A 22,668-nucleotide genomic window follows, 5' to 3' on the forward strand; every position below is an offset into this window, starting at 1 on the left:
CGGGAGGAAGAAGGTTGTCTGGTCAAGTGCTCTACCCTCTGCCTTCCTTTAAATTGGTAACAGTAGCTCCGGCTTGAATCCAACAGGCATGGACAATGTGCAGCACCTACTGATGAGGAGTTAAGCCTGCACAGGGTCTTACAAGACCTTTTGAAGACAAATTTTGAGATCCTCAGCAACCACTTTTTTGAGAATAAAGCATTTGCAGTTATGTTCCAAGCTTGTCATAGCCAAGATATTACAGGCATACATCTACTCTTAAGCTTTTATTTATTTATTTATTTTTATCCATCTGTTTGTGCATAGTGCCATTTTTGGTATTTCCAGCATTTTAAGCAGGATAATACTGTCACATAGCTAATTTTTATCGGAGTCTAATCAGTGCTTGCCCACAATTTACACCACTAGGACACATCTATACCATTGCAATAGTGAGAGGAAAAAGTCTAAATAACCTCTAATGGTTTGCACGACAAAGAAGCAGTAAGCATTGCAGCAGGTTAGAAAATTGAGAGTATACATAGCAGATGTTAAATAATATAACAGAGCTAACTATTTGCCTTTGTTTTATGATGAAGAGGGGAATTTCCAGGTGAACTCATTCAAAATATATCTCTAAACCTAGCCATCTTTCCTCCTTCAAAAAAGAGGGGGAAGCTCCCCTTCACTAAAAGTTGTTTCATCTGCAACGACAATAGCATTACTCTATTGCCAGTCTGTGCACAGATGCCTAATCTTCTTCAGCTGAAAACAAGCATTAATCCATCTTCTCCATGGGGGCCAATGCAATAGTTTTACCTCATACATGCACCTAAATTTCAACACCTGTATCTTAGTTATAATCTAACATGCATACGTAATCCATTAAGATCTTAAAACCTAAGGTAACTCCTGTTATTCAAAGCATCTTAACCAATTTGAAGAGCATCTCCAGGTCTTTCAGATTACTATAGTTTTCGCCCTTCTGTCAAACAGGGGAGATCCAAATGACAGCTTGGAGACTGTAAGTGTTGCATTACGTGCTTCCTGGAATGTTTTCTCAGAGCATGAGGGGAAGGAGCCATGTGCCATTAATACTCTTTCAACTCACAATAGGGAAGTTAAAACCTCAACTAGGGTAGGGACCGAGCAAGCTATAATGATTTATATCAGCTTTGACTGGAGCTGGGGAATTGTATTCAACTATAGCTGCACACAGCGGCAAAAGTGTTCTACTGTATAGGTGCTTTCTTTTCTTAGCTTTACACTTTCAAGGCAAGATTCTTGTTCAGCATAAATCAGCACTGCTTTGTCCCCCTTCCCTCCCAAGAAAATATGACCCTGAAATCTCTGGATTTGCAGTAGGTTCATATTAGGCTTCTTTCCTTCATGAAGACAGCAGAGGTTCAGATTTTTCATTTTCCTATATTTCTGTAGGAACTTTCTCCTCATCAGGGGTTTGGGAGTATTAGCAAGCAGTAATTTGTCTAGGTAGCCTTCTGAAGCTTCTGACAGATTACTGAAACGGACTAAAAGTATTTAAGAAAACACGTATTGCTCTCCAGTGACTTCCTATTTCTCATGCTGTGCAACTAAAGACTGAAAATAACACTTTAGAAACACATAAGAACATCATATATAGCCTAATTTCAAACAGCAATGGCAGTAAACTACTTTGAAAGAAACTAAATTAATAATGTTTGTTACTTAAAGAAATGTAAAGAAAAGACTATTTTTCAGAGCTTTTCCTTGCAGTTCTTCACAGAGTCTTCTGAACATTATGGGTCTACTTTTCCTATCATTTTGGGGAGCACTGTTAACAGAGTTGCTTAAAACAACCTAGAATTTCCTGAATCTAAAATGTGCTGCAAACTTGTGATGACATCTGTCTGCCAAAGCAGGACAGTTTTGCCCATGTGGTCTGTGAAAATACGATGTGAGAAAGGAAAACAGCAAATTTTTTTACACTTTTTTCCCTTGTTAAATTCTTTTGCTGCCTTGTAGGCTATCAGTTTTATATGATATTTCATCTTATTTTGCCAACACTTGCCCCACACATGATCCCTTTCTTTTCTTTCTTTCTTTATTTTTTAACAACGCTTTCCAAATAATTGAATAACTTCCCTGTGCATTACAAAGTGCTGGATCAGGTATTTCTCTTGTATAGCTGGATTACTGCAGCCAGTCATGAATATAATTCAGAGCCACTCGCCATTCCAGAAGCAGGAAGGTAGTGGAAAGCGAGCCGGCTTGGCAGCCCCCTCTCCGCGCTGAGCCGAGCCACTGCAGATGGATGCTAACAGATTGGTTCCGTTCATGCTTTAGGGAAGAAGTATTAGGAATGCACAAATGGGTCTAATTGAAAATGGCTCCTCAAAGACGTGCACTGAATACCATTAGAACAATTTAGCAATGAACCACCAATATCTTAATTTACAGATATCAAGGCTCTCAGTATCCAGACTGCTTAAAACCTACTGTAGGTATTACAATATCCCTAAATAATGGTAAGCAACAGAGTACAGATAAACTACAAACACTCCTGCTCAAGTCTTGTTTTAAATAATATATTCTGAAACCTTTTTCTGCCTTAAGACATGCAGGTACATATTAGATGATATACTTCATGGTACTTCACAGTCAAAAAACCTATTCATTTGCTTACATGTTTTAAACATTTTCTCTTCCATTTTTTTTCTGGGTACTTAATACCAAGAATCACATACCATGACTTACCATGAAAACTGTGCAATAATTTTCATTTATGACAAAGGGACCAACATAAGGCCCATCTGATCAACTTCTGGCTCCCCTCTTGCTGAACTCAGGCATCAAGCTGCTCATGGTTTTAGCAGATGTTTTTGCTTTTAATACCAAAGGGAAATTTGATGAATACTTTAACTTTATAAATGCAGTGAAAAGTGTTACAAGTCAAGCCTAGCTTTCATCTTTGCAAGCGAGATCATCTACAGCAATGAATTCATTTGAACAATAGGTTTGTAGCTCACTAAGGATAGAAGTGCTAAAAATTCCCTGAGCTGATCATTCAAATATCAAATTATTATTTGCTTATGTACTCACTCGCATTTCTCTGCTACTATTAATCAAAGTATGCTTTATAAGGAAAGGCAATATCTTTTATTAGACTAAGTAATATAGCTGGGAGCAAAAAGCTGGACCAGATTTTGAGCACTTCAGCACTTCTTTGAGTCTGCAGGACTTCAGTACACACAGGCCTGTGCAACTAAAAGCTGATCTGTTTTTCCAAGTCTAATGAAAGTCTAATTGATCAAATAAAAGGTCACTATCTTATCCAGTGAATATTCCCTCAATTATGTCCATAGATAATTATGGACACAACAATATTAATACCATCACTACAAATATACAAGCATCCGAGTTGCATGTAACTGGAACGTGCATTAGTGAAGTATAAAGTGGTATACTTTCAGAACAAGAGCTGGATCAAATCTGTTCTAAAATATACTATTAAAATTTCTTGTTGCATTTTATAAAAATAAAACGCATTAAAAAATCCTTATTTTTTCCAGGGTACCTCTTACAAGTTTGTATCATAGCAGCTCCCTTAACTTTGCAAAAATCAAAATTTCAGTTATCTTTATCTTCTCTCACTTGCTGTGTAAGATTTTTATTATTGATTTAAAYTATGTCTACAGTCACTACTCTTCTTCACGGAAAAAATGGAAAATCTGAAAATATATATACCCATCTTTTCCAGCTAGAAATACAGCTATATTTTAAATTATTGCTGAAACTTACAGCAATGAGGAGAAGGAGTGTTTAAGGTTAGACAAATCTCTTACTCGCACTCCCTGTTAAAAGAGCTATCCTTTAGCCTCCCTGAGAGTGAATATTCCACCCTTACCCCATTCCTTGTGGTGTGAAGAAACCCTTCATACCTAAACACAAAGTTTATAGCTGGAAGAAATAAACATCCCCATCAGACACCTGGGATGGCACACTCTTCTTTAACCTAAAGATTGTTTTGGGCTTCCCACAGAGTTAAATAAAATCTGTGTTAGGGTCACATTAGGGTCACATTTTTCAGCTTCACAACCAGGAGGATAGGAAATGCACCTTCTAATTTTATTTGTTTTAAATAAAATCTGAAGTTGTATCATCTTTCCAAATATCAGCTTTCAGACACAAATCTCCTATACCCATCTCTGCCTTATTTTAAACTTACCTGTCCACCTATCTCTGCCACAAATATAAAGAGTTTATATAGAAAGTAAAATAAGGTTTTGGAACTTGGTTTTCTATTGCCTCCAACAATACAAAAGCATTACCTTCTCTAAGATCCCCATACCTGTAAAAGAAGACCTATTCTTCCAGTAAGACCCCACAACACAGGCGGGGTGTCTTCGTCTTTCCTGGCTCCCCCACACCTTTTCAAAGGCAAAAGCAGAGATCTGACCACCCCAACACCAAAGTGGACTTATTGCACAAATGATCACACACAAGAAATGATCCTCTCTCTACGTCATCAACCCCTTTCAGGTAAAGGCTACAGGCCGAGTGCTCTGTTACCTTTGCTGTTGATGTAGGAACACCCTCAAGTAGCATCAGCAAGGTGAACTGGGGTGTTCAGAAGATTACTGTGATGGAAAGTAATTAGCACAATGGAAAGTACTAGTTTTATGGATCTGTTATTTTCTTTGCTTTGAAAATACCACACATATTTCAAAGTAGGGGAAAAATCATTCTGCAGACTCATTGAAATGTTGGCAGTACATCACTGAAATGCTTCACAGTGAGTGAAAATGGTTGGTAATTGGATTTTTGAATTGAGATGTGTTGAGATGAAGACAGACATGAGCTCAAAGATGGTTCAAGGTCTGAAAGAAATGGTGGAGTTCAAGTTCTATTCATGGACTTTTTATATTAACGGATTTAATTTAAATCTCAGTTAAACTACATAATTTGAGGATTAAAACAAAGAGAGGCAGAAATATTTCAGAGAAAGCAGAGGCTTCTGGGGAAACTGCGTGCCTTCCAACAGTTAAGGATGTGGTTTTGGGAAGTTACCTAGGGCTACAATGAAGATGTAGATGAAAACCATATGCCCATACACTTTAGGTGGTGATTCTCAATGGCCAATGAATTAAGGAACTCATTAAGTCACAGTAAACTGGATTTATAAAATTAAATTTTTCCCAAGGGAAATATAAGTAAAGGAAGACTTTACTGTACAAATAGTACATGGTTCATGAGCTGGCCTGAATATAATTATATGTTTGTTTTAAATAAATTATGAATTAATACTTATTTTAAAAATTCCTAACACCTTCCTTGCAAAGTTTGTGGAGGTTTTAGCTTTCATGAGGGGTCTACTTAAAGTATTGTCTACTTCTAGTAAAGTTATTTTAAAGTTGGTTATTTTTATCTGAAGACATAAACAAAGAAAGAACAGTGATTTTTTTTCTCTCTCTCTTTTTTTTTAAATCACATTGTACTATACAATGAAACATTAATTTCTCTGGAGACTTTAGGTGATGGAACTCCTCACATAGAAGCAAACTGCTTCCTTAATGTGATCTTAAGTCTGAAGGATGTCAATTATATACTATTAGCATTCCCAATCCATATATAACCTAATTAATAATTTTAAAAGACCATGGTAATAAGACAGAAGAATCATATCCTTCAGCAAAGGACAGGCTATTTACTTTGATATCCAGCCTTCACTCTCAGACACCGGTTTGCTCTTTTCTATGAAGCAGGGTGAAGAAAGTGAATATTACCTCAAAACAGAGTAGGAGGGTGGAATGGCAATAGAGCATTTTGAAAAAAGCTGGGCATTGAATAAGAGGCAAGGTAATTCCATCAGACTCCAACACTCTGTGCCTCCCCCCACATCTAGGTTACAGGCTTTTCTCAGATTTACATTCATATGGAACAGAAAAAGTAATTAAAAAAACATTCCTTTCCTTTTTGCAGCCTTTGTGATGTTGCTGACTTAAGGACTCTGTTCAATTCTTGTTGAGTGTTTTCATATCAAAGGGCTAGAAATCAGCTGTTTAAAATCAACAAGCACCTTCTCTCTCTTTTTYTTTCCCCTCAAGCTTCCCCTGGCCTTGCAGGTTTGAATAATTCCATAGATGTTTCCAGATGTTATCATGTGTGTGTGTAAAAGAGCAAACACAGGTATGGGGGAGGGGGCAACAAATAGATTGCATAAATAGTATAGYGCATGTTATCAGTAAGCAAGGACCAGTTAAGCTCCTCTGAAAATCCTGGAAATCAAATAAATGTTGCCCATAGTATTTAAAGATCTATTTGAATGCCTCAGAATTGCAGCTTAATGGATGGACTTCTCTCCATATAAGCAATTTCACTGCTAATAAAAGTGCCAGGTTTCTTCCTCAGAAGTTAAGCTAGCTAGATTCTGGGGGAAAAGTTCAACGGTGTCATCACTCCCTGCCTCTGAGGCTGGTTCTATGCCGATGTGTCCGGCATACTGCACAGCAGCCTGAATACACAATACATGCCCATGGTTCTGAAGACCTAGACTGTAAACTTGGCCAAAGTCTTTGCAGCTCCCTCCTAACCTCCACAGGCAGCCTCCTCTCCCAGAGAAGCCACAGCAGAGGAATGAGGGGCATTAATGCCTGCCTGTGTTCTCCTGACCATGGATTCAGGATGTAGCTCAGGCACGTGCTGTCTGAATCCCAGGGTTTAAGTAGTCAGAGTTACTCTAAGCAGTACTGATGGAGAATATAGTTCCAGTGACTGTACTGCCCACACACACTCCCACTAGGAATGAATGCTACAGATGCAGAGCAGAGCAGAAGCTCACTCAAGAGCTATAACAGAGGAAGTCTGCACAGATAATGCCAAACATTATTCCACCCATACCAAAACAGTAGGTCCCTTTCTGGTCATTCAAGGTTTGACCTCCTTCCTTTGACCAAGTTTGTCTCACCATACAAAAGAAATGTCTGATCTTCTTTGTCCCCTTTGCTTGTTTGTGATTACAGTAACCATGATACACAGTACAGAATAAAGATAGAGAGCAACTTCTGAAGACTTCTCTTTTAGGGGGACAGTAGTCCTAGATAAAGTTTTACCTTGTTCTCTGCATTCCTCTTCATACATATGCAGGGTGTTAAAATGCTGGATTTAGTGCTGGTCTGGTTCATTGCCAGAAACACTGTAATAAAGTGAACAGCTACCAGAATTATTAATTTGTCTACTATTCACTATTTAGTTTTGCAGGTAGAGGCAAGAAGAATCTCACTAGAGCTTCTGTTGCCTCAAAATATGTACACAGCAGAACCAGAACCATTTTCTTCTTTTTAGCTTAAAATTTCTGCAAAATGCACCTTGCCAAGCTTCCCTCTGTTATCTCAGGTTGATTTGATTACATTGTATTCTACTTGGTCAATACTGGAAAAAGTCTCAGAAATGTAACAGAAGCAGAAGGCAAATGGTTGCTTACTCAGCAATATGTTGTTGCAGGCAACTTTTTCTTGTGTTATCCAAGGAATGCGCTTAGTTAAACATTCATTATGGTTGTGATGAAAGGCACTGATTTTTGATCTACAGATGTCCCTAAACTTTAGTCCTTTTAGTCTTACAAATATTCTCTTTCATGTTTTACCCTGGTACTTCAAGTCAACCAAGGCTGCTAAAGCATCTGTTTGCAGGGATCCAGCAACCCCAAAATTCATTGACTGACTTTGTAGACCATGTCGCAAATTTAGTCTGTTTTCCAAGCTTTTTTATAAGGCTGAAGAATGAAAAAAGGGTAGACTTGAAATGACTATTATCACTTTGGGAAGGGAAAGGTCTTTAATGTGTCATGAAGGTCGGCTTAAGTCTCTATTTTTAAACAAAATGTATTTAACTGCAAAATGTACTTAACACCAATTTTGAGCAGAACCAGTACATTTGGGAAGAATGGAAATAGACTCATTAAATGTTAACGTCTGACTTTCGAAAATCCTTTCACTTCACACCACACTATCCAGAAATGACTTATGAAATGTATTAACTCTCCACAGAAAGCAGCCGCTTCTTTCCTCCCTAGCATGCTGGCATTCATCAAGGCTTTCAGTACATYCACTGTGCAACAATATACATTTGATTTTTGTTATAATTTGTTGTCCAAATAACTTAACCAAAGCACAAATCAAGCCAAGGGTAGAATCCAAACTAAAATCCCTGTGCTGCAAATGGACAGGGGGAAATGTTAGTTTTCTTAAAGTGGCTGACTCACAGCAGCGGTCAGGTAAAGAGACCTCTGAACCCTTCTCTCATTGCTGCTATAAACAGTGACAGGAAATACTTGTGTGGTCTTACAGTTGCCTCAACTACTGGTCCTAGCACGCAAAAGTAAAAGTGGGGAACTGCAGCAATTACTGCCTTGRATTTCAGATTTACTTATGAGAGCAGCAGGGTCAAGGGAGTCTTCCTTCATTTCACTGCCACTGTATGAAGAACAAGGAGACTCCTTCTGCTGATTTCTCATCTAAGAGGACACAGTTGGCCAGCTGTCTCCTAAAAACTTATGGAGTCATCAGAAAGACTACCAAAGCAGAGGTAGAAAGGACAACTTTGAGCAGTGGAAATCTTCTGAGGTTTCACCTAATGTTTTAGTTCAAGTTCTCTGCTCCATGCACTTTATTCTCCAATGCCAGTGTGCCCTAGCCCTAGAATAACTTAAACTGACTTTTAAATTCACTTTACAGGTCCCCTCTGACCTTCCTCTTCCCACTGATTATCTAAAAGGACCCTTCTTTAACTTTGATCCTTCTAAGTGATTTCAGTTCTTGCTATGACTTAATGCAACAAGTGGGTTTTATCATGTCTTTGTGATAACACAGGGGCAATCAGTCTTCACAGAGCTGCCACAGGATCAAATGAGTCCAAATCTGAACTGTAAGCCACCTGCTTACATTACATATTATACCTTGCTCAGCACAAGTGCATTTTACTGTGCTGAGGATCTGTCCCAACACCAGGAGTATGAGAAGTAGACTTGCAGTTTCAGATACCTAGCAACAACCCAAGCAGAAATATGCTATAATGAAACGTTCATGATTTTTGGAGTTTTTTACCTACTGAGAACAAAGAAAGATGGTATCTTTAAGCTAAGGCCTACCTTTGTTGTTTTCTACATGTCAGAAAGGCTGGGATGAACCTCCTTCTCCAAGYCTTGCTCACTGCCAGCTGTTCATCTTGGACCAGTCAATGCCACTTCTTCCCCTGGACACTGAGGCTAAGGCTTCTTTCTCCCTCTCTCATCTATAAACATCTGAATTCCTAAACAACAGCATATTAAAAGTGGATATGACTACTGGTATTTACCTTTTGATATGTGTTACAGCACGTCATCACAACAGATCCCCCACTTCTCCTGGGGGCCTGTCAGCTAGCCTAGCTAATTGGCACGACCAGTTATTACAAGAGCTCTTCTGTAGCCTCCAACATAGCTGCAGCTTTGGATAATTCAAGACTTCTTTGCAATACCTGAGCCAAAGAGCCTATGCTGAAACCTTTGCCCTCTGAGAAACTACATTAAGATTTTTACCCTTTTACTCCTCAGCTCAAATGAGCTCTAATCAGTTTCCTCCTTTCAGGACTGAGAAAAAATTTAAATTAAAGGGAAAAAAATGCAGAGGAAAGTCACATGTCATCATTTTAAATTATAATCTCCATTTTTGGTTAAGTATTTATATCTCCTGTTACATTTAGTAAATGTTAAGAATTTTTCTCTTCTTCCAGATTTGTAAATCTCTTGATCTCAAAAAGGTTGCCATTTGCTTATAAATATATGCAGACTCTTTGATCTGCTGCTTTGCTGGTCTTACTTAAAAATGAAAAGTTTTCTTTTATCTGTCATTTTTACTAGATTTTATCTTCACAAAGATGGTTTAAATCCAAATTATTTGGATTGGTTTTTATCATAACGTTTATTTTTGAAAGCACATAAGTCTCAGAATTTTAAAAACAGAATTATATGCTGCCTGCAAGAGAATGTTTAAACCTAATAAAAGAAAAATACACAATGACAAAACATTTGACCTGGGCAGCTTGAAATGGATATAAAAGGGTTAGATATTTTATACATTTATTGAGATGCCAGCTTGTGAGAGAAGCATTATATTTATTTAGCAAAAGTGAAACAAACAAAAAAAACTAAACTCACTTTCCTTTTAGGAAGCACATTTCTTCAATTAAACTTGGTAAAAATGGCATTTTAAAAGGGAGAGCAAAGTGGTCATCTTTAAAATGACGAAGAAAATCTAACCAATTAAGAGATAAGTATTTAAAACATTCCTGTCACTGGTTTCTCAGAACTACATATCCATTTTCACTGCATTTAAAACAAGTAACTCTTCTGCTTCACAGAAACCAGTTATACATCATAATCAGAAGTCTCCCAGTAGTAACACAATGGTGTGTACTCACACTTCTTATTAAAGTGGGTAGAAACAATCCAGTTGAGTTAAAGTGATTGTGTCAGATACTAGATTCCTTAAGGTCTGGAGGAGGAGAAAAAGGACAATTGATAAATGAAACTATGCAAACTGCTGTACTTGAACAAAAAAGCATATCCAATGTATAATAACAATAATAATAAATGAAAATGGATAGTTAACAGATCTATCCATATAACATCTAAGTTGAAGTAAGACAAAGTCCTCCAGTAAGGCACAATTTCCTAGTTATGAAGAAAATTACACATAAGTGTAATTGTGTACAAGTCTGTAAAAGTGTATAAGCGTTATTCACTGTTGCTTGGCATTTAAACTGTGTTTGGAAATTTTTAAATGACTGCTTCCATCCACTTCTTACAAAAATTTATTCAGCATGTCTCTGCAAAAATAGCTTTGGTTTTGATAACCATGGCAGTTTTTGGTGGTCCTGAGTGCCCCTACTCTTTCACTCTCTTCACACCATATGAGAGGAATACAGTGATGCATCGACTTAATACATTCATATGCTTCAAGCTCTGTATTAAAACAACTGAAATCAAATGTCAATTGGTTGTTTAGAAAGGCTAGGAATTCATTGCTATTATTATTACATTAAAATATATTTTGCTCACCCCATTCCCAATAAATTACTGTCTATACATGCAGTTGGTGGGGTAGAGAGGCAGCAGCTGGAAGAGTAGAAAAAGGAGCATATGAGAGTGACTTCTTTTCACTGTAGCATCAGAGAATGGTCATCACTGGGACTGATTCACCAGCTGGGATACAGCAGCAACCTAAAGTAGCACAGAGAACCTGCACTCTGTTGCCTGGGAGGTATGTCTTACTGGCATGCCCAGGTCCATACTGTTTGTCAGGTTTGAGAGTGGAAAAGTATTTCACCCTGTGGTCAGATTGGCATAAATCTTTCAAGGCATTTTAAAGTCTGCCTGAAAGCCTCGGGTGCGATTCATCTGCTAGGTTCATATGGATTTAATTCACATAATCTATTCCTTGTAGTTGCTTGCTGAGGCCTCAGGCATTGTCGGTGCTTTGGTCTCTACTTTTCACTGCCTGTGGTGTACAATTTATATCAAAGCATTTACAGGACTAATTAAGATCCTTGGGCTTAATGTGGGGTACATGGGTGAGTCCTGTGACATATGTAGTGCAGCAGGACAGGCGAGATGAGGTGGGGATGCTTTCTGGCCTTAAGACACCATAAGATTAGCAGCATGGCTTTTTGCCCAGGTCACCCCACAGAGATCAATTTTAAGAATACCCAGTGCCTCTTAAATTACCAAATCCCCATGTTATTAAAATTAGAAATGCACTGTTTGCTGGTTGAGAGAGGTAAGAAATTTTCATGCCCTATTACAAACCCAAAAAAACTAACACAAAGTGGAATTTTAAAAGATAAGATTAAACCAGCAAGTAGCACCCTGTAAACCATGGCAGATCTGCTGACAAGCAGCTTGATCAGCTATGCAGCAAAGGCGGGGTGGACAACAACGGATGCCAATTTTGTTTAAAGTTAAGTTGTCCTTTTCCACTAGTCAGAGCCCTTCACGTACTCCTCAAAATCCCTTATGTAGTATACTTGGTTTAAAAGAAACAAGGGACATCACCACCAAGAAATTCAAAGGTGTCATTCTGTTTTGCAGAGCTCAAAACAGATCTGTTTTCTGAAGAAAAATAAACAAAAACATCTAAGACACATTTTCACCAAAAAACTTTTGGAAACAGAATTCATTCCAAGCTTGGCTTCTGTCTGAACATGTGCTAAGCAGTGAATTAACACTTGCAGTAACTGTTTAAAAACTCAATTAAAATGTCACCAAAGTCACAGACTTTTGACAAAGTAGATGAATTTTTAATTAAACCAATAATTTTTGTGACACTTTGAGGTAAAACTATTTCTCACTAAAAATGTTTGGCTCTGAGAAGTCAGAATTTGTGAGGAAAGTAATTAATATAATCTTTTCTGAAAAAAAAAAAAGTATTTTGTCTTTCGTGTACTGAGAAGCAAAAAACACATCTGAGAAATGCAGTGGGAAATACAGACCTTATCTGAGATATGTAGAATTTTTCTGTGCTTTTTCAGAGCTGCTTCAGCAGAGCAGAAGCAAGGCGAGATGCTGCAAAAGTGGCTTTGATCAATTCTCTCTTCAATGAATTGCCTTGTCGCAGGATCACAAAGGAGTTCATCATGGAAAGTGTTCGGGAGGCTGTTTCCTCAACCAGTGTAAGTGCAAAAAATCACTTAAAGAGTTTGGTATCAGTACAAGATTGTAGATTATGAATAAACTCCTTTGATGGGATTATTAGAACCTATGCAACTGTATCTTTGCTGATAATCCAATTAACTCAGAGTTTGCTTGCTTCTCTACTATATAGGCTGATCTCAGATTAAAAGAACAGGGGGGAGGGCAGGGAAGTTGTGTGAACATAAGTATGTACACCTTGCAGGCAAAAACAGAGCTCCAAATTCTCCAAAACACCTTCTCAAGCCCCACTAATCTGTGTCTAAATGACTCTGAGCCAGAGATAGTTAYCTTCATTTACTTCAGCTGAGTTGTTTACTTGTATACTTGCAGAGTAATTCATAGACAGCGTTGAAATGCTCTGGATTTACACCCGTCCAAAGAGCTAAATCTCTGTAGAACTGACAGAGTTAATTTCAGAGTATTACTAAAAAACAGTGAAAGCCTCTGGGGTAACAGYACAGTGCACTGTTCCAGATCTTTAAGTTATCCCTATGTTTCTCTTTAAGGCTTTAATTTGTAACAAGATACTGACTTTGGAAACGAAATGAATAGGAAAGAACCTTTGTCATTAAATAACAACAGTGAGTGGGACACAGCTCACAGAACTGACTCCTGCAATTTGCACTTTCTGTCCATTGGTGCAAATGTGCAATGAAGATCAGTTCAGCTCAATTACTCCAAAGATCTGAACCAACACTTTATATGAGAAAATCAAAAATCTGAAGCATCTCCCAAACTGGCGATAACTAGTTAACACGTACATTGTTGTACCATCAGAATCAGGGGAGTAAAGGAAATGGGAGGAACTTGACCCTGAAGAATATGGAGACAAATTTTCTGCTATGTCAGCTGAGGAGTTAGCAAAACTTCTCTATTTCCCTGGATTTGAGGTTTGGGGGAGAGGGGAAGATAATGGGGTGTACATGTTTTTATTTTTAATTTTCTTACATAAAATTTGGGGAAATTTTGAGAAACTTTTTAAGCTGATGTGCAATATTCTCAGATACAATTTGCCACTTCAGAAATGGCCACACTCGAAATGCCAGTGACTCTTACAGTGTGAACTACATATACCTTATGGGAATACAAATGTAAAATATTAAATTCTGATATAATTACAGCCTGCCTGTATTTCCCAAGTAGATTAGTCTTATATAAACTGAAAATCATTATTCCCTGTCTAGGTAACAAGTTAATCTTCAACAGTCTTCAAACTTAGTTGAGTGAATGGGATTGGAGTTCCTTCCCAGCCTTTAAAACTGGGTCTAAGTCTTCAGTTTTCCTAAATTCTAGTTTTAAAATATATTGAACTGCCTTTTCAGAGCAAGATGTATATCTGAATGCCTTATATCTCCTTGGCAGTCAAATTTTTTTCTCTTTATCTTATCATATAYAAGCAAAAACTACTTGGGAAACATAATTACATACTTATTACGGAATAACTTTACGGTTATGATTGTATCTATACTAATACCCATTAATATAGCCTTGTAAAATTCTGCTTGTCCAGAGCTAGTAGATTTTCCTCCAGATGACAAACAAAACTCAAGGTTTTAGTGTTTTTTCACCATTGTTCCAGTAAAGATTGTCCAAACCAATTTTATGCTTAAAACTGTGATAATTCCAACAGTTCCACAAGGCTGGGTTAGTCCATAAAAGTTGCTTAGCTTTGTTTTCTCTGAAATTAATAACCAGATAAATTATTTGTAGTTCAGAACGGTACTATGTGACAAATATCATCTTATAGCATAACTAATCCTTATAAATGAAAGTGCTAATTCACTAAAAGGCATATGTCATGGACTGAGGAAGGCTTAAATGAGTTCCTCTTATATTTGCAGAACTACTTGCAGGAGTTCTGATAAGTGCGGATGCATTTTAAGTAGTTTAGAAATATTACTACTTCCTTGTGTGAGATGATCTGTAGTGTTCACCTTTCAAGTAAAAAGCTTTGTACTTCTTCATAAGATATCTTGAGAAGGAGGATGTAAAAAGAGGGGAGCGTAAGGAGGTCTGGTCTATATCTGTTCTGTGGATGAAATAAGGGTTTTCTTTTCCAGCACTGTAAATTTTATACATTTTAGAGGAGGGAAAAAAATCCATAAAAGTTAAGAAAAATAGAGCATGATTTATTTGTGCGTGAAAATTAAAGGGAGTTTTGATTCAAGTAATTTATCATTTTTTATGGAAATTTTTGAGGTAAAAGGGTATATACATTGCAGAGTTCTGGCTGGATTTCCTCAGGGATATTTAAAAGCTAACATAAATATTTCAGCAGCAGTGTGTTAATGCTACAGCATTCAAAAGCTATAAATTTACCAGCAGTTCAGCAGAACCATATTGGGTAGAAATTTGTTCAACTTTGTGAAGCTGCCATTGAACACCTAGGGTTATGCAGAGGAATGTGTTCAAAATTGTCTTGTGTTTCTTTTCTAGGTTCCCCCCAAAAAAGGGAAGGGAGGCAATGAATTTAATTGAAATTCAGCCCTTTGTTATACTGGTTACTTCATGCAGTTTGTGGATTCTACCAAAAAAGCAAATGCAAAATTCTGGAGCACGTCATCACACTTCATCAAGGCGGCCACAGATGCACTTTATGAAACATACTCATTACCATAGATGTACTTTAAGAGACTCAAAACCTGCACAGTCAGCATTTAGGCACTGTGGTGATAAGCCTGCAACTAGACAGAACTGATTTAACTGAAGGGGGGTTTTGGAGATACATCTCAAATAATTATACCTAAAAGTTTAGATGGAGAGGCAACAGTACTGCAGAGATCAGTAAAGCCTGAAGGTGGGAGACGGGCTCTTCTATCATTAGAGCACTGGGACACTGAAGATCAACTAAAGGGCAGCAGGGCATTAACATAAAAATATTTTATACTTCTGAGCCATCAATCACCCTCAGTTGAATTCAGAAGTGCTTGGGAGGGATGCTGTTTTGATTCATAAGAAAAGCTAATTACAGCTTCAAAATTCCAGCCAATCATTGTAGTCCCATTAGAGTCAATTTAAGTTAGAGCTGGAAAAATAAGGGGAGATTTTTTTCTTTTTTTCCTTTTTTTTTTTTTTGGATCAAGGAAGGGATAAACTGGTCTGGACAGATTAAAACCAGTCTTCCCCCTTCTTTCCTCCTCTGCACTCCTTCCACAATCTTATACTTTCTTCCCATCTTTACAACTGGCAGAAACTTTTGTTAGAACTCCAGAATGATCAGTTACATTGCCTCCATAATTTTTCTTTTTGGAGAGAAATTGGAAATCCCAAATTGCCCTTTTTCTCCCATAAGTGTATATCTTCTCTACAATAAAGGCATTCTTTTGGCAGGAGGAGAAAATACCTCAAATCATTCTACAAGCTCTGCACTACCAAATACTTCCCAGGGGCTGACCAGAGACCTCCCCCTGCCCTCTCTGTCATCTTTGATAAATCACTGCTGGGATCACACTTTCTTTCTACTTCACTTCCTCTTTTGCTGGGACAGGTGAAAGAGGGTCTTTTATTTCCAGTGTGTGCCAGTGCTGAGATACTTCAGAGCATATCTGAGTCATAGCAAACACCACGTTAGAAATGCCTTTCTTAATTCACTGACTCATCTAGTGAAGTTGAGAAAGCTGAAAAATATGGCTAGATAGAAAAGAGGGCACTCAGAGCATAAGACGAAGGTTATCTCAGACAAACCAGCTACAAATATGTCAGTAGGATCTTCATGGGGGCCAGCTAAGAGACTCAAGCAAGGCTCTAGACTGCTTAGTGCTTACTGAAATGCAAAAATTAAGAGATTAAAGAATTTTTAGTTTATCCTGTAACTCCTTCCCTCCTTCCCAGTAATCAGCAACTCATTAACAACTTAGCATTCTCATTTTCCATCACTCTAGGAAGACTGGCAAACATCCTAAGGCACCACTGAGTTTAAGACTAGATGGATCAGTATTTAAAGATAAAGAAACCAAAGTTTACCAGTTGTCTCAGCCAATTCACAGTAATCAGAGGGTACACAGAAGGTTGGTAAAATGAGTAACTGCCAAGGTAACTGTGACTGCCAAAATGGACTCCCAAACTCTTTGCTGGGGAAAGAAAGAGAGAGGGGGGCATTAAAAATGACTCCAGCTTGCAGTACCAGAACATGTTCATAACTGTAAGAAATACTATACATCAGAAACCAACCACTCCCATTCTAATCACATTGTCTTGTTTCTTCCCTAAGGGTAACTTGAAGGATGCTGATGACCCAAGCACTAGTATTGGAGCCTATCACGACATGCTGGAGTCAAACATTGGAAGGACAATGCTGGAATTTCAGGTATAAGAAATAAAGCTTCTGCTTTATTCACTTTTGAATGAAGTAACTTATTTTCATGATTAATGTCTAACAGAAATTGTGGCATTTGAGGTAAGCAGTGAGGATGCTGTGATGATACAGAATGAGAGAAAATTGGATTAAGATCATAACTGAGTGATTAAAGGCTAACTTCTCAACTCCATTATAATAATAAGTAAAATGGTAACACTGTGTAATCACAATGTTAAAAAACTGATACAGCTGCTTTCCCTCCTGACTACTTATACCTGCTCAAACATGCTCTCCACAGTGCTGCACTTAAATGACCATTTGGTAAAATAGATTTGCCTCTTTGATTCCAATTCCTAATGAAAAGTATCAAGCTAAACCTACATTATTGGAGAAAATACTGTGGATAATAATCTTACACTGGACTGGTGCATCCTAAAAAGAGTATGACTTCCTGTGCTGGTATTTCAAAGAAATTCTAAAACACAGTACCAAACACGGGTGTATGAATTGCCACACAGTGTCAAATGGAACACATCTAAGGACAAATATTCTTATAATGCAGGTCATCTCGGCAGGATGGTGACCACCTCTGACACTCTGTCAGGGCCTTTTCAAAATTTCACTCCAGTTGAAAGAAGTTTGAGTCCTTCCTTCAGGCAACTGATATATTGAGGCACTAACGAAATCTCCAGACAGCTGTTTGTTTATAGCTTTCTGAATAACCAAGTCATATTTAAAACTTTCATCCATTAACCGGTTTTTCATATAGATACCAAAACAGATCAACATATTTCTGAGTCAGTTTGCTTTTCTTCCATTTGATGAAGTGTGAATTGGAGTGATGTCATGTAAATCTCAAATTGCCTGCAGTATAAGCACAGGGTTTTGGTTTCTGTTAATGAATAACAGAAGTTAACTGGAAGTAGGTGTTATGTTATTGGGAGCATTCTGCTTCACCTCACTGGCGCAAGCAGCACATAGCCATACATAAATATCAAATGAGTGGAAAGGGGAAGCAACTTCAGGAATGTAATCTGTGTATTCCTAGAGCRTGCCCATTTTGAACTGCATGTTTCCAGAGCTAGGCATTTTGGCTGTGTTGTGAGTGGTACCTGATACAGCGGCATATGTCTAAGAGACTAAAAGAAGAGATAGGGATGATGGCATCGGTGAAGAAGTTGCTGTATTTATTTCAGTACCATAAATAATTATACTGTACTGGCAATGACAAACTTTTAGGATTGCTGCCATGGCCTAAGTTTTGTCCTTTTGGTGTCTGATCTCACCTTGTTTTCCGAACCCAAGATGCACTTCATCCATGGAAGGAAACCAGAACTCTTAAAATCAGGCATTGAGAAAGAACACTCTCAAAATGCAGAAACATTTAACAGAGTAAGACTCTTTCACCTACGAGCAGAAAGATCTGTGAAAGAAAACATGTCTGCAAATCCATCCATTAACTAAAATATCCTAATTAAAACTTAAAGACCTTTCCTCCTCACTTTGACAAGTAAACAAAGAGGACTTAGCAGTTGGCCCAGAATCCCTGAAGTACTACCATTACAAATGAGTGAGAAGCCTTCCTAAGGGGAAGGAGTGATATCTACTGAAGACCTGTTAAAAGCCAATAGTAAATGAGAACTAACATAATAGGTTTTCACACATGGGAAAATTAGAACAGGGACTGAAGGAGTTTACACTACTTTCCCCAAATTACTGAGTTTCCAAGATGATTTTCATCTGTTTCAGGGTCCAGCCCATGTGCTGTTGCAGGAGCAAAAGGAAACATTAAAAATTACAAAGGGAGCAATTGCCAGGCTAAACGTTAACTAAAAAGCATAGCATTGTGATTTCCCACTCCATAATCCAAGAGGCATTGGAAGGGGAGTGTGGGAAGTATTTATACATAGCATTTTGCAAATTTCCCTGTGATAAGCTATATATTATTATCTGTCTTTTGAAATGCAAATATTAGAGCATTTAATTTAAAAATAAACGTAATGGTTACTGATTTCTTTTACAAATAGTGAATGATCAAGAATCAAATGCAAAGGAATGCAGCATGAGACAACATTGCTTTTGAAGGCCAAGCAAAACCTCCTACGCTCTTTAGCTTGAAGCCTCCAATCATGTAGCACATCCTTTGGGTTTCCCTCTCTTTTTAGAGATGAGTCACTCCATGGTTTGGGGAGCTTTTGCTTTGGGTTGGTGTGTTGTTTTGGACTTTTTTGAGGTGGAGGAAAGGGAAAAGCTAAAAGGTATATAACAAGGGGTGGATAGTTAGGTCAGATCTTGGGTTAGTATATACTTCAGTCATAACATTTCTGGTACAGAATCTTTACCTGTGGTAAAAGGAAGTTCTTATGGTGACAACTCATCCTCGTTTCATCCATCAATCTAATTATGATACTTACTGTGAATGGAGTACTGCTGTATACATACCGCATAAAAGGGCTGTACTATCTGTTAGGGCTAGTAAGCACATTGCAGAATCTCACATTTCAGGCAGCAGACAGAATTACTTAGTGAAAGTTCTTACTCCCTTTAGCAGGCCACTTGATCCATCTCCTAAATTTTGCCATCTAAAATGGAGATAGAATTCATTATATTGCACGTATAGTCTCCTTCACAAGTTGAAAAGAGTCAGGCAGCCAAGGTGATTACAAAGTTTACTAGCTAAATGTTCRTGAAAAGAATTGGAACTGAGGAATTTAACTGAACACCTAGACAAGCAAACTAGTTCTTACAAAATGAATAAAGGTCTATGTTTTGTATGCAATGTAATATAGATCATTTTCTCAGATTCCTCAGAGAATCCTTCTGACCTCTGCTTTGCCAGAAGATTCCCAATTCACTCAATATTAACATGCTAGATGCAAGAAAACAGCTGCAGGCCAACGTTTTTGGTCAAAGAACAGCAAATGGACCTGAGATAAAAGAGACTAAGATTCGGTCTTTATTCTGCCCAGTCCGTAGCAAGGGTTTGAACTGCATCACTGACAACAAAAATCCCTGTGGCCTATTGAGTTAGTCTTTATCCTTCTCTTTCTCGCTCCCTTCAATTCAAAGAGTAAAACTTCTGGGCACTCTAACACCGACTCTATACCTTACTAGTTGGGCAAGTATGGATTTAACAGGGCCTGACTAGATAGCAGTCTGGATTAGCACAGGTATATGCAGCTTCAGAGGGTATATGCCTCTCCCCTCTAGCTCTCTCCACTTGTCATTACCATCCATCCGAAACCTTCCACAGGACCTTGGCATCATGCAAACAGGATGATTTTAGAAACATTCCCATTTTAGAATAGGAAAATTCTAGAAGTCCAGAATGTTGCAAGATGAGAAAAACATTTCCATCTGAGCTGCACTTGGAAGTATTCCAAATGTAATAAACATCCAGACAAGGATCTAGTTCAGCGCAAATATGCACAGAGTCATCTAAAGGTACCTGTGGACCCATTAAAATGTATCAATCTCATTTCAATTGAAACAATTGATCATTTTGTGTTCCACAGAAGTCCTAAATACTTAGAGATGGTAACCTGAGAGCTTCAGTTGCATTTAAATAAAACCAAATACATTGATAATTGGTAATAATTTTGTTTATGGCCACTGAACGTCTGCCCCAAAACTAACATCCTATTAGAGGAACTGTCCGTTAGATAGCAGCCACCCATATGTGGATCCATTTTTGTGTATGTGCAAAGATAATTACATAACTTAGCTGATGACATTCTTTTTGTGACTATTGCCCTATGCAATTCAAAGTCTTGAGATTATTAAAACTGATATAATAATGATTTGGGGCAAGGATTTCAGATTAAATTTCAGATATCATTGTTAGTGGACCAAACTCAATTTCTTATGCCTTACATATTTCTCAGTGAAGGACAGAAAGCAAGTAATTTAAACTCTGTCATACTAGCAATGTGCAGAAAAACAGAAAAAATATTCAGCCTGATCACCAAAAGTCTGCAAGTGTTTTGGACATTAGTGTTGGATTGTCAAAAAGCTCTGAATGCCCCACCACTGTGGCTACAGACAAGGTTGTAATGGTCACCTAATGGCAAATAAAGGCTTCTTTACAAATCAGTCTTAAACCTGTATTATTGAGAATATGAATATTATTCAGTACTCATGCATTTTCTATTTGCTTTGAAAGGGGAAATACTAGCTTCCAGCTGGCTGTCCATATGCCTTTCATTATACCTCTTAATGCGATTAGGATCAAATTTGTTTCTCTTTGTCACCACCTTTAAACACCAAATCTGCTCTATTTTTTTTCTTTTAAGAGCGAAGGTGTGGTTTTTGAAGATTTCAATCAGTAACCAGCATGCTCTGACTTTTCAGGAGCTGATGATCATTTTTCAGCTTTTGCACTGGAATGGTAGCCTTAAAGCCCTACGTGAAACAAAGTGCTCCCGGCAGGTAGGACACCACATCAAAAACTTGGCTGTGCGAGTGAGTGGTTAACTGTCTGGGGTTAAAATACTCAAAGAATTTTTTTGAAGTTCTGAATGAATTTGGTCTTCCTTTATTTTAATTTATACTGGATATTGGATAAAGTTAAGTTTTGAAATAGATTTATGTTTTCTGCATTTATCTCCTGATATCATTGCAGGAGGCCCAGACTATTACTCAGCTCTATCTATCAAGAAACAAGCAGAAAATTCACTTGAGGAAAAACTGTAACTACAGCATTTCTGTCCTCCAGTTTTGTGAAAACATTTGGAAGTGTATTAGGTTGAACAAATTCAGGGTATTTTTAACTTCTTAAATTAGGCTATGTACTGTATTACATTCTACAGATAATTTATGCATTCTGAGTTGTTCAAATGGAAGAAAATCACTTTCAGCATTTAAATTACTGCTTCTCTTCAAAAGCAGTCTTCATAGGCAGAAGATATGTTTAATTATAGCTTAACTTTTTAAGCCTCTTATAAAGCAATTCAATATCTGATGGGTATTTTATTCCCTTTCAGTGGACAGTATTTGAAAGACATGCAGAATATTATAGAAGGGTTGTGCTGAAATTTTTGCCCAGAGCTGAATTGTTCTGCTGGCAGCTGTTTAGTAAAATACAAAACAAGGCAAAAAAGTATATATTACTAACTTCCTCATCTTTTGTCACTTTCCTGAATAATAGGAAGTAATTTCCTACTACTCCCAGTATTCCTTAGATGAAAGGATGAGAAGTCACATGGCCCTGGACTGGATTATGAAGGAACAAGAATCTCCAGGAATTATTTCTCAAGAGCTGCAAGTTGCGCTTAGAGAACTGGAGGAAGCCAGGAAAGCTGGGCGAGAGTTGAGGTTTTACAAAGAAAAGAAAGAAATACTGAGCTTAGCACTGAGTCAGATCYACAGCAATCAAGCTACCTCTTCCTCACAGGATGATCAAATGAGCTTAGCCCTGCGTGGCTACCACTAACCTTGAAGGTGGTGTTTGACGTTGAATGATAACATGCATACTCTTCTCTGTTGAAAAGACCACATGCATAAATTGGTAACATTCTTTTCATTGGCTGTTTTAATTTCTGTATCTAGAAGCATTGGCATCTTTTTTTTTAATTTTCATTTTGATGGACAGAAACTCTACGGGTCAATGAAGTATGATACTGTGCTATACATAAACCATAAAGTTTATCCATAAACCATAAACTGCAGAAAACTTTCATGGTAC

The 22,668-nt window shown here is 37.6% G+C and overlaps 1 protein-coding gene across 1 annotated transcript in view; it reads left to right on the forward strand.

Annotated features, from left to right (window-relative positions):
* The window catches only part of LIX1 (limb and CNS expressed 1), a 36,453-nt gene extending 14,037 nt beyond the window's left edge, over positions 1-22,416 (forward strand). Inside the window, exons 3-6 of the mRNA XM_026088710.1 lie at positions 12,526-12,666; positions 16,899-16,994; positions 21,336-21,413; positions 22,132-22,416. Of these exons, the coding sequence (XP_025944495.1) occupies positions 12,526-12,666; positions 16,899-16,994; positions 21,336-21,413; positions 22,132-22,416 (600 nt within the window). The remainder of the gene's footprint in view (positions 1-12,525; positions 12,667-16,898; positions 16,995-21,335; positions 21,414-22,131) is intronic.
* Positions 22,417-22,668: the final 252 nt, after the last annotated feature.

This window comes from Apteryx rowi, unplaced genomic scaffold (assembly GCF_003343035.1).
Source record: "Apteryx rowi isolate R43461 unplaced genomic scaffold, aptRow1 scaffold_780, whole genome shotgun sequence".
In the NCBI taxonomy this organism is placed as follows: domain Eukaryota; kingdom Metazoa; phylum Chordata; class Aves; order Apterygiformes; family Apterygidae; genus Apteryx; species Apteryx rowi.